This window comes from Loa loa, assembly GCF_000183805.2.
Source record: "Loa loa unplaced genomic scaffold supercont3.170, whole genome shotgun sequence".
Lineage (NCBI taxonomy): Eukaryota > Metazoa > Nematoda > Chromadorea > Rhabditida > Onchocercidae > Loa > Loa loa.
In genome coordinates, this window is record NW_018108350.1 from 118,843 (window position 1) to 131,620 (window position 12,778).

Consider the following 12,778-nt stretch of genomic DNA (forward strand, 5'->3'; position numbering starts at 1 on the left):
AAAGGCAAAAAACCGGAGGAAAAATGTTTCTAATAAATGACTTTTTTTTCAAATTCCGATTACTTTTTTGTTAAATTTAATAAGTTTCCATAATTAACAATTGCATCAAATTGATGAGATTTTGTTGAAATTCTAATTTTTAATTATATTTTTGTTAATTTTAAATGAAGCAATTTGTTTACTTCTTTTTTTTTTACTTCAGAAACCTGTTTTGAACAAATGCCACTGGATCAAAATTCATGGCAAAATGCTAAAATAGATCGTGGAAAAAACGGTATCTCTCGTCACATTTCAACTATCACCCGTAATGGTACGGCTTATCAGGTTTGTTACTTTCAATTATCATACTTAAATTAGTTTATCAAAATTTAATTAATTAATCAATTAACAAATGGCAGTTACTAATACGTAAAATAATGAGACGAACAATTATACTATCAATAATTAATAGTATTATTAAAATTAAAAAAATTAATAGTACAATACTGTACAATCTTCATTTTTAATTACATCATGCATAACTTTATAATAATAAAGAGCAAGATCAATAACTATCATCCATACGTATAAGATAAAATAATGCATATACTTATGAATAATTAATTAATTAGTTAATTATTGTTGCAACCCTGTGAACAGTCAATATTACTGTGGCCAATATTTTTCGTGTATTACGATAACGTTGAATTAACATACGATAGCATCGATTTGTTTTACCATTTTATTTTTTTTTATTTATTCTGTGATTTGTCAGTGTGATAATTCCATATGTTTACTCACTCGATGATTAATTTAGAAAAATTTAAAAAAGAAATAGTTTTTTTTGTCGTTTTTGATGTATCATTATGATGAAAAGTTCGACGAGAATGAGCGGGAGTAATAGGAAGGAGCGGTGTACGGGATAAAATAGATGCGGGGGAGAGCACTGAGGTAGAAGGAAGGACAAAAGAGAAATCGATAATGAAAAAGTAAAAGAATGAAAGTTAATGGTTGAAAAATGATTCATTGTGAGAAGATAATGTCATCAAAGAAAACATTTTATTGTTAAAAATGTTTGGAATGGTTTCTTTTTTTTTAAATAAATTTTACGTCAGATAAAAGAAAAAAGTTTTTTGATAAAATTTCGTAATAATTGAATGAAATTTTAAAATGATTTAAGAAAAAAAAAAGGAAAATCAATAAATCTTTTAATTGTTTTAATAGGAAATTTATAATTTGTGTCACTTTGATTTGGTTTTCTTCGTTCTTTTCTTTTTTTTGTTAGTAAAATTAAAATTATACCGTAAAAATGTTAAAATTATACGATGAAATTTGATCGGAAACGGGAAATTAATTCTTTTCATTATTCTTTAATTATGGATATTGAAGAAAACAAATGCCGCCATTGTTCTTTCTTTTCCTAATTCTAACACGTGCCTTTTTGCGCCCGATATTTTCAATTTCGAATATAATTCCCAAAATTTCGTTTAGTTTTTTTTCTGAAAAGAAAAGAAGTATGAAGGAATTTCAAAAGAATGGACGGGTTTAGCAACCGATTACATATTTAGAATTTTCCTCTTCTTTTTAATAATTGGAAATTGAAAGAAATGAAACTGGATTTGTGGTGAGATTAAACAACATAAATAATTAAATAATTTCATTATTTTAACACTTTTTTTCCTTATCACCTTCAAAACCATAATTTTCTTCTTTTTTTATTAAATAATTTATCAAATTTTTTAAGTCTCATTTGTTTATGGAGCAATTTATTAAGTTAATAAATAATTTAATTTATTTATTGAACAGTTTTTAAGTTAACAAGTTCTTTTCGTTCCTTCCTATTCCTTTTTCCTCCAATGCTTCCAGTCCAATTTTCTCTTCCTATCTATATGAATTTGAAAAATAAAAGACGAAAAAAGAAATGAATGCATTACTGGGAAAAGGATTGAATATATGAAGAGAAAATTAAGATTAATTCAAAATATTCAGCTTATTATGGATGAAAAAAGTTCATGTTTATTAATTGGATTAGAAATTTTAATTGAAGCGAAATAACTTGACCATTTTGAAAAAGCAAATAAGACAAAATAAATTGAAAAAAAGCCAATGATTTTAGAGGCTTTTAAGTAAAGAATTAAATCAATTAGGTTATACTTTATTAAGCCGATAAGCTTTTATCAGTTTTTATCTTCTCATTTCTTCGGTTTTTTTTATAACCTCAAATTTATTCCACTTTTTCTTGACATACAATCAATCTCACAAAGATTATCAGTAAGAAACAAAAGTTATCGTTATCACTTATGTTTGACATTCTTTGTGCATTAACTTATAACTATTAATTTTTATTTAAACATGGAAAGTCTTTTAATTTGTGTTTATTTACTTATTCACTAATTGTCTTGTTTTGTTTACTTGTTTATTTGTTTATTTTTTTTTTTTTTTGCATTGCTTAGTATGTGTGTGTTGTTGTTCCAACTTTTAAGTATTTAAATGCTGTAATTTTTAAGCATTCGAAAAAAAATTTCGTTTTTTCTTGTCAAAAGTATTTTTGTTTTTTAAATAATAATTGGAAATATTTTTGAGTGTTTTAAATTAATTATTTGCATAAAATTTCTTTTAATTTTTAATTTTGAAAGAAATTTTGTTTTTTTTGCTTTCTTTTTTTTCACTTTGAAATTTAGCAAAACTATCGTAGAAAGTAATTTCAAAATATTTTGTGTACATTGAAATAGTAAGAAAGCAAAAAAAATAAAAAAATTGAAAAGATAAGATAAGCAAACGAAAAAAGGTTCATATTCATTGTTTTGTCATTTTTTCTTCTCTCTCCCCCTCTCCCTCTCTCTCTCCCCTTTTCTTCTCTCTGTTTTTTTCTGTCTTTTAAAAAAATGTTGAAATGATTAGTAAATAATTCAAAATGTAAAATGCTGAATAAGAGAAAGTGTAAAATGTGAAAATGAAAGAATAACATCGGCAATAAATGTTTGTAAATAAGAAACTAATAAATAATGTTAAAGTGAAATTTAAATTTATATATATATATATTTGCATATTACACTTTTAAAGTTTTCATTTCATCAGTTGTCGTTTAACTGCAATAATTCATTCATTCATTTATTCATTTATTCATTTAATTAATTAATTACATTTAGAAAGCATAAACTTAAGCCACTAATAATATTAGCATTGTTTGAAGTTCTAATTTCTTCAAAATTTTCATTGCTAATGGCAACAATATTGGCGAGTTGTAGTAATAATAATGACAGCAGTAGCAGTAAGTACTACTACTAATAGTAGTAGTAGTAGTAGTAGTAATAGCTAGTTAGTTAGTTGGTTAGTTAATTAATTATTTAGTTGGATAGTTTGTTAGTTGGCTAGTTAGTTAGTTAGTTACATTAGTTAGTCAATTAGTTACATATTTAGTTTATTTGCTCAGTTAATTCGTTAATTTACCTAATTAGCTTTTTAATCAATTTTTCCACTTAGTTAATCAAGTTACTGAAATGAGGAATAGTAAGATAGCAAGAAGTAGAAATATTGCGTAGTAAGGTAACGAGAAAGAAATTTGCAAAAAAAAAAAAAAAAAAAAGACGAGCAATTTTGCAAGAGTGTGACAAACTTGCAAAAAGAAAAAAAAAAGCACGATCAGTTTTTGCAATTTGCAAGAATGAAACGCTTCTTTTTTTTTGATCAGTAGTCTTTTTACAAATTTACAATTTCATTTCAACAACAATTCCTTTTAAATTTTCTTCTCCTACAACTACCGCAATTTCGTAATTTCTTTTCTTCACGTTTTCATTTTTTTTTTTTGTTCGTCTTTTTAAACTTTTATAAATATATACTTCCTGTTTTAAAAAAAAACGAATTTTTTAAATTTGAATTCAATTTTTTAATTTTATGATTAAACGAGAAGGAAAAACGAACAAAAAATAAAGTTGAAAATGCAAACATTCCGTATTCAATCAACTTAGAAACAAAAAAATTAAAAAAGAGATGCTTCATCGAAGTTCAACTATTGCAGGAATTAAGCTACCACTTTTACTATCAGTAAGTTTGTTAAAATTTAGAAAATTTTTAGAAGAAAACGAATTATTAATTAATTAAAATCTAATAATTCTAATGGTGAATGAATAAAGATAGAAGTAATTGTTGTTTAAATATTCATTTATTTGATTAATCCTACCAAACACAAATGATTATCAAAAATCTAATTATTTGAACTGTTACAACAATATATCACTGTTAGTTTATCATTTTATCAATTTTAAATTAAAACTTTGTTATTTAAATTTAGCTTTCCTTTGTTTCACAATCTTATATTTTTTTATAATTTTTTTCTTTTTTCTTTAATGAATTCATTTGAGAAAAAAAAGAGAAAGTTCAGTTGAAATAAATTATTTGACATCTTCATAAATTTGCATAATAAAAATCAAAACGGAAAAGCAATCAAGAAATACTGTAACACTTGATTTTTAAATATTTGCTTGGCTAATTTTTGAATTAATTAGTAATTTCCCAAACGAAAAGAATAATTTTATGCTAATTTAGCTTTTTTTATTTCTTTCCAGGAAGGTCAAGGTATAGCGATTGTTGATGAGCCAACAACTCCACAACGTCTTGCGGTATGTTTCATATTTTTTTTTTTTTTTAGTAACAATTAATAATTTGAAATAGGAAATATCTAATTCAAATTTAATGCTTGATACTTATGGTTGCTTACTTTGTAAAGTTTCCTCTATTTCAAACATTATTTGAAACTTTATTTACTCTTTTCATCATACATGTATCAAGTCAAACCGGAATTCCGGTTTTATAAATTACGCAACTCTTCCCCGTCCCTTTCTATTGTCAATGCACCTTAATTAATTAGTAATTACTTCTCTAATTTAACAATTAATAATTTTCCTGATCAGTTTGATTATTCAGTGCTAAATGAAAAATCATTTCAGATATTTAAAAAAAAAACAATTGGAATCTTTGAAATTTTTGCAAATATTCTAAAAGATTGCGATAAAATAATATTTTGATATATTTTTACGAATACGAAACTGATATATTTTTGATTGTTGCGAAATTCGCATGTTTTTGTTACTGTGCGAAAGTTGCACATTTTTATTGATACGAAATTTTGCACAATTTAATTGATATGAAATTTGGAAATTTTTAAAAATTCACTACCGTAGAAATAAAAAAGAACGCATACATTTCAATAACAAAATACAAACTTTTTATTCGACCGTTTTTTTTTCTATTTCATTAATTAATTGACTTATTTTTTGTTGTTTAAATGATTCGTTTTTCATTTTGTATATAATTCATCACTTTTGATAATGATCATTTGAGAAGTATTTTCACGAATACTTTGATTGATAACATTGTCATGTCATATTGCAAATGGTTTGTGAAATTGTTAAAGTGATGTATCAATATCTTCATACTTATAATACATCTAGTTAAAATTTTGTGTAATATTAGCATTTTCTTTATTACACATAAAGCATAAATTATTAATGGGAATCAAAGTATTGGAAATATATTTTATTACTTAATTAAATGTTACTTTTAACCATGAGCTATTTGAATTTGCAAAATTTTTAGCATTTCGTAAATAATACCTTTCTTGGGAGTTCAAAGTTTAAATGAAATAATTAATATTATTATAAATGTTTTAATTAACAATTTCTAATAGTTTGTTTTTTTTCCTTGCTTTTATAGAATATTATCGTCTTTTTCCTCTTTTTTTTTTGCTTTTTGGTTCTTTTGAAAAATTCACCAAAATTGACCAATTGACCAATAGGACCAAAAAAAAAAAAAGAACCGCTCAAAATGACAATATAATGCATGATGAGTGTTAGTGAAAATAGTCTACCATATGTGGATTAGGCAAGATCAAACATTTCACCGTTAGCAATTAATCACTTACAGTACTAAAAGCGTCCAATTACCTTTTTTTTTTCCTCCAAATGTTAAATAAATCTTTGAGCGATAAAATTTTTCATGTCAAAATCCAACTGATAATATTTGTATAATATATTTAATGCAATATACTAGATCTATTATACTACAGTATTCCTAATTTGTCAGTGACTTACAGTACCAAAACCGTTCAACTACCAATTTTTTTTAAATTCCAAACATTAGCTAAATCTTTCAAACGGTATACTGTTTCACATCAAAGCCCACTTAACATTATTTACACAATATATTTAATGCAGTATTCTTTATCTATTATCTTACAGTATGTCTAATATTTAATTCTTGTCTTTGCTTCCAATATCCTGCTAATTTTTCGTGATTTTTCGTCCTAATAGCTTTCATCGATGGAACGGTATACTGTTTTACGTCAAAATTCATTTAACAATATTCACGCAGTATATGTAATACAGTATTCTTTATCCATTATCTTACAGCATTCCTAATAATTCATTTTTCTCTTTGCTTCGGATCTTCTACCATTTCTTTATGATTTTTCTTCCTAATAGCATTCGTCGCATCCATTGAAGTATCAAGTAGCTTGTTTAATTAAGTTATATGACACTCTTTTTTGACGAAGCTATTTAAAATTGGCCATTTAAATTTAATGAAACTTAAATTTGACTTCTACCATTTCGAAAATTTCAAAGTTTATATTTAATCTCAGCTTCATTCATTCTTTTGTAAATAATTGTGCATTATTTTGATTTTGAAATTTTTCCTGTTTTATTAAAATAAGACAAAATTTATTTTATTTGTTTTATTTTTATTTTATTTATTTTAGTTTGTAATTTATTTTACTTTAATAAATTTACTTTATTTAATTTATTTTAGAATTTCTTTTCGAGGCCATTTCGAAGTAATGCATTGAACCGTACGAAGAGTGCGACAAAATTGGAAAGAAAACGTACAACGAATCGAAATGACTTGTAAGGTTCTTAATTGATTCATTAATTTCATACAGAACCTTTTAATTGAGCCCGAATTAATGCTTTTGTTTTTGTTTTTTTCTTTTTTTTGGTTTCATTCAAGCATCCGATTATTCCAAAATTAATTTTTTTTTCTTAACAATTAAAATAAAATGCAAGAAATGTGCATAATCCATACTTTTTAAGCATCCAAAAATTGTTTCATAATTATTTAATAAATTATTATCAGTGATTGTGTAAAAATTCATTGCCATTATCAATGATTTCTCAACAATTTGTTAATTCTTTTGCTCATTTTATTGAAATATTTTTGTTTTTTTCGTCGTTTAAAAATTAATTTTAATCGGAAATTGCGATTTAAAAGACTTCCAAAACAAAAAAAAAAACAGAATTATATAATGATAAGTTACTTAAAAGATTATTTAAAAAAGAAAGAGATATATAATGAAAAAAACTAAAAAATTACTTTAATTATTTGAAAATTATTTTGAAAATTACTTTGGATGGAAAAAATTACTTTGATTATTACAAATTCATTTACTACTGCTAACAATTAACTTTGCCATAATTTTAATGATTTTATAATTGATAATATCAGTTTGCATAACATTTACAACTTAATTCCGTCCTGTTTTATCAATTTATTTGTTTAATTTTGTTCAGTTTGACTTTTTTTTGATAACGTATCATTGTAGTATTGATATTATTTGATCAAATAAAAGGAAATAAAAACATTATATTTTTTAACATTTTGGAATATTTAAAAATAAAAAATTATAATTTGTAATTTTGGGAATTATAATTTGTAATTTTTTTCATTGCAAAATTTTTATGAATTAATTTTGAATTAAATTTTTTGTAATTTTAATATTATGCTATAAAATTTTGTCAAATAAAATTTTTCATTCACTAATTTATTGCCAATTTATGTTTTAGCAAATGCCATCAATAAAATTAGCAAAGTTTATCAAATTTTGAAATCTTACAATTCTTCTTCTATTCACAGTACAATTCTTTTCGTTGTGGTTAATAAAAAGCAATTTTGTTAATCTAATGAATTCGAAATCTTATCTACTTAAGCAAATACTGGAAATTTTGCAAATTGTGAACAAAAATTGTTCATTGGCTCTTACACCAATTAATTAGTAATAAAATTATGAAGTTTTACTTTTGCTTTACTTTATCCTACTTTTACTTTTACTTTACTTTTGCTTTGCTTCACTTTTACTTTTTAATTTTACTTTATACTGAAATCATCAATAGCTGAATAACTTTTTCAACAACACTTTCTTTCAAAATCTTCAATTTGTTACGAATACTTTTTTTTCGTAATTAGTAATAATTTTATCAATATGCATGCATCAATATGCTCGTTTCATCTGCCATTTGTCACCTATTCATGCCAAGCACTTTTTGAATAAACCTGACTCCAAATATTTTTCTCTTTCTCAAATTATTTTATTCTGATAATTCGAACTTTCTTTTTTTGGTGATTACTCTGGATAAATAATTACAAGGTTGATAAACTTAAATTTAAAAATAATTATCAAGAGTCAATGAATATGCTTAATTAAGGAGAAATTATCATATTTATTATAATTATTATTAAAAGATAACAAATATTTTTAATTAAACAAAAATTAAATTCAGCAATTATAATTTTTACTAATATTATCAGCTACTAGATTATTTTTAATTAATGATTTCATTTTAATAAATAACAATAATGAAAATTGTATTATTGATTTTGGTTAATTTCTTTTTTTTTTTCTTAAAGAATAAGTTATCGTATATGGGAGATATTTTATGTTTTCAATATTCAGAGTAATTTATATCTCAGAGATAATTGAAAGATCCTGTTTTCCAAAGTACACAAAAATAGATCCGGTATATGTAAAAAGTAAAGAAAAATATGTATAATAAGATGATAGAAAATAGCTTATAAAAGAAAAAATGAAGCAAACTGTCAGAAAAAAAATGAAAATTAAGAAAATTAATTGGGCAAAATTATATTGTAAACATTTATGGAAAATTTGAAATTTTATTAAAAAATTTTGCTACCATATCTAATTAATTATTAATGCATTTTCAATGGAAAATATTTTGATGGATGTTTCATAATTACAATTAATTTGCATTTTCATTCACCTAATACTTTCCATTCACATTTCACTTATATTATGAATTTAAATGTTATAAATAAAAATGTAACACTTGAAATTTTAATGGTTTATTAATCATTTACCGTATTACTTGTTGGACATTATAGTATTATAAAAAATTTAATGATTTTTTTTCGTTTTTCATCTACGATAAATCAATCTTTTCCTAATGAAAACAATGGTATTTGGAATTTTTTTTAAAATTTCTTTTAGTTTTTATTTTTCTGAACTCATTTTTTTTGGTTTCCCATCTATTTAAAATTTTGATTTCTCTTAAAAGTTTTCTTGAAATATTTTATAGTTTATTTGCAACATCTTATTTTTTTTTCAATTAGTCCATCAATAAATTAGGAATATATTCTAAATAACTAATGTTTTGTTTTAATTTGCAATTCTTATCTTCATATCATTTCCAATATCAATTTCCTCCAACAGTTACATTTTACTTCATTAATTAATAAACGTGATTAAACCGTTATTATAATCATTCTAAGTAACTAATGCTCTGTTTTAATTCAAATTTTTTAGTATTTTTGAATTTAGAATTCCAAAATTCTTATCAACATTTCTACTATCACTCGTATCATTTTTACTATCACTCTTCTCTGGCAACTATACTCAATTTCAAATCATTCGATTTTTTATCACGATATCATTTCTGTTATCATTTTTTTCCAGTAGCTACATTTAATTTCAATCATTCGATTCCTATCACTATATCATTTTCCTATTATCATTGCTTCTCTTATCATTACAACTTATACTACTACAATTACTTGTATACCTTATTTAATTTGTCCGTCCATTTCTTCACCTTCTTCTCTTCTTTCACTTAATATTCCTTTTGATTGATCTCGAAGATTTAACCTCGGTTCTTACCCATCTTTCCCCCGTTATTTTCCCCCGCTCTTTACGATCACTCAAATCATTCCTCGCTCACAATATCAATGTCAAACACAGTGTTATCATTTGCTGTTGTATCAATCAAACATTTGTCCTATATGACATTAGTTTAATATCTTTTTTTTCTTCCAATTTCTTATCATTTTCGTAGATTAATCTTCCGGATTGCTAATCCTGTCTTACAAAAAAGGAATGATTGTTATCATTCTTGAAATGGTATTTCATTGCTATTTTTCCGGATTTTTATTCCATCTACTTTTCATGGCAGATTGATCCGATTGTTATTCTTTTGGAAATAACATTTGATAATAGATTATCAGGATTGCTATCCTGTTCTAAAAATTATTCATTACATTTCTTGAAATGGTATTTCGTAATTGATTTTCCGGGTTTTTATTCCATTTGAAAATGCTTTTTCCTGCGCGTTTTTCGGATTGTTATCCTTTTTGGAATAATATTTCATAACCGGTTATCATGATTGTCATCCTATCCTGAAATGAAATTTTTATCATAAAGATTTTTGAGATGATTTACCAATCATGTTATGCATAAATTTAACATAAATTGACGAAATATTGGCCCAAAAAAAAAAGAGGCCATCAAGTAGTTTCATTTTGCTTCTTGGCTTCTTAGTTATTGGATCTTCGATAGTTCGAATTTCTCGATTTCCATAAAGTCATTTTTCTTGTCTCACATTTCAACTTTCAAAGCATCATTTTCATCATACCATAACTTATCCTGAAGAAAATCTTACTCAAACAGGTTTTTATGTTTTTTTTTTCCTTTTACAGATGAAAATTATTTTTGTTGAAATTTAAAAAGTAAGTTGCTAGACATTAAAAATCACTACCAAATTCACTTCACTTGTTTTCTTGTATTCTCTTCTGGTTGACAAAGTTATTTTTTCTTTTTTCGAAATTTATTTTAAAATATTAGTAACAAAAAAAAATTTAATTAAATCCTAGAAAAAAAATGGGATTTATTTCAACAACAATTTGTGGATATCATCATAATACAAGGAAAACAATCCGTTCATCATCATTATCTACTTTTAATAAACATCGTTCATTATCATCATCATCATCTTATTATCACCATCATTATCATCTATCATCATCATCCTCATCATCATCATCATCAACAATAACAACAATTTACATGCAACGATTTCAGTCTACTAAAATAACAACAAACTGTAATAATTTAAATACTAAAAGGTATCTTTTAATTATTTCTTTTTTTGAATAAATCGGATGCTTGAATAATTGAAAAAAGATTTTTATTTTAATTATTTGAAAATTTTGCCAAAAATTTTTCAATTATAAAATTTATTTTTCTTTCCTTTCTATAATTTAAAATATTTTAAAATTTTAGCAATACATATAATAATTTGCAACAATGTGATGAAAATGTATGCAATGATAATGAACGATTGTTCAATGTTCAATCATATCGTCATTCAACATTTCGACCGTATCCGATATCACGAGATGATGAAAATTCATTTCGACCATGTCGTTCACATGAAAGTTTATTAACTTACTCATCTACAACACCGATGATTGATTTAGGTTTATTATCGTATCCTTATTTTGTTCTATATATATATATATATATATATATTTCTTTTCCATTTATCATATCAAATTTAGAAATATTTGAAATACTTATTAACATGCATAGAATTGAATAACTTAGTTAATGTTATTCAATTTCTATGCATTTTAACAAGCATTTCAAATATTTCAATTTAAACATTACATTTCGTTTTCTTTTTTTCCCGCATTTCTAATATGAAGTCCGAAAAAATCTGAAATGGCTTTAACTTTTAATTTAAACATTGTTTTTTCTCTTTTATTTTTTTATGAGTTTCTTTTTTTTTATGTATAATATTGAGTCCTAAAATGTTTTAAATAGCTTTAATTTTTATGCTAAATGCTGCAATTTTCATTTTTTTTTTTGAAAATTTGAAGAATTTAAATTGAACTAATTTCCATATAGCCATAAATTTTTTTTCACATTTTAGAGGAAAAGAAAGAAAATCAAAGGAGAAAAGAAATATAATAGATTGAATTAGTGTTTTTTTTCTTTTAAAAATAAAAAGCTAAAAATTGAAAGCAATTATTCTAATCGAAATTTCGGATTCTGAATCTTTTCGTATTTTTTTGAAAATTATCAAAATTCAGATGAAGCAGAAATTCTGAATCTTTCCGTTGTTTTTTTTTTTTTGAAAATAATCAAAATTCAGATGGAGCAGAAACACAACTTCATTCCACACATCCAACATCTGTTGAAGTATCAAATTACACTTGTCGTACCTCACGTGAACGGAATAGATGGATTGAAAGGTTAATTTTTATTCCAACAAAATATTTTCTAATTATCTTCTTTTTTTTACGCTTTTATTAATTATTTTATATGGGGATAAAATATCGTCTTAATTTACAATTAAGTTTAAAAAGAGTTTTTTCTTTTTTAATTTTAAAATTTAATTAATAATTAAGGAACTAGAAAATTTGACACTATCTAAGAATTGAAGTTAATAATTGGAAATGAAAATTAACTAAATATCTGAAAATCATTTATTTTTTGTGCACAGAAAAAAATAGAATAGAAAAATTATTGAAAAACAAATTAATGAATTAAATTATATTTAGAAATTGAAAAAAAGAAAGTAGCATGTGATCATTATTATATCATCTCATCTTAATTAATGAATTTGAATCTTCCCTATTCAATTAAACCTAATCCATCGTCAGTTCTTTTTTATAACGAAAAGAGAGAGAGAAAGAAAGCGAAAAGTGGAGAGAAAAAAACTATTACATTTCAAAAGTA

The 12,778-nt window shown here is 23.9% G+C and overlaps 1 protein-coding gene across 1 annotated transcript; it reads left to right on the forward strand.

Annotated features, from left to right (window-relative positions):
• Positions 1–200: 200 nt before the first annotated feature.
• Positions 201–11,516, forward strand: LOAG_07866 (hypothetical protein; the record flags this gene model as incomplete). Its single annotated transcript, XM_020447552.1, has 4 exons — positions 201–324; positions 4,545–4,598; positions 6,784–6,878; positions 11,318–11,516. Coding segments are annotated over exons 1-4 (453 nt in total), but the record flags the coding sequence as incomplete, so codon positions are not given.
• Positions 11,517–12,778: the final 1,262 nt, after the last annotated feature.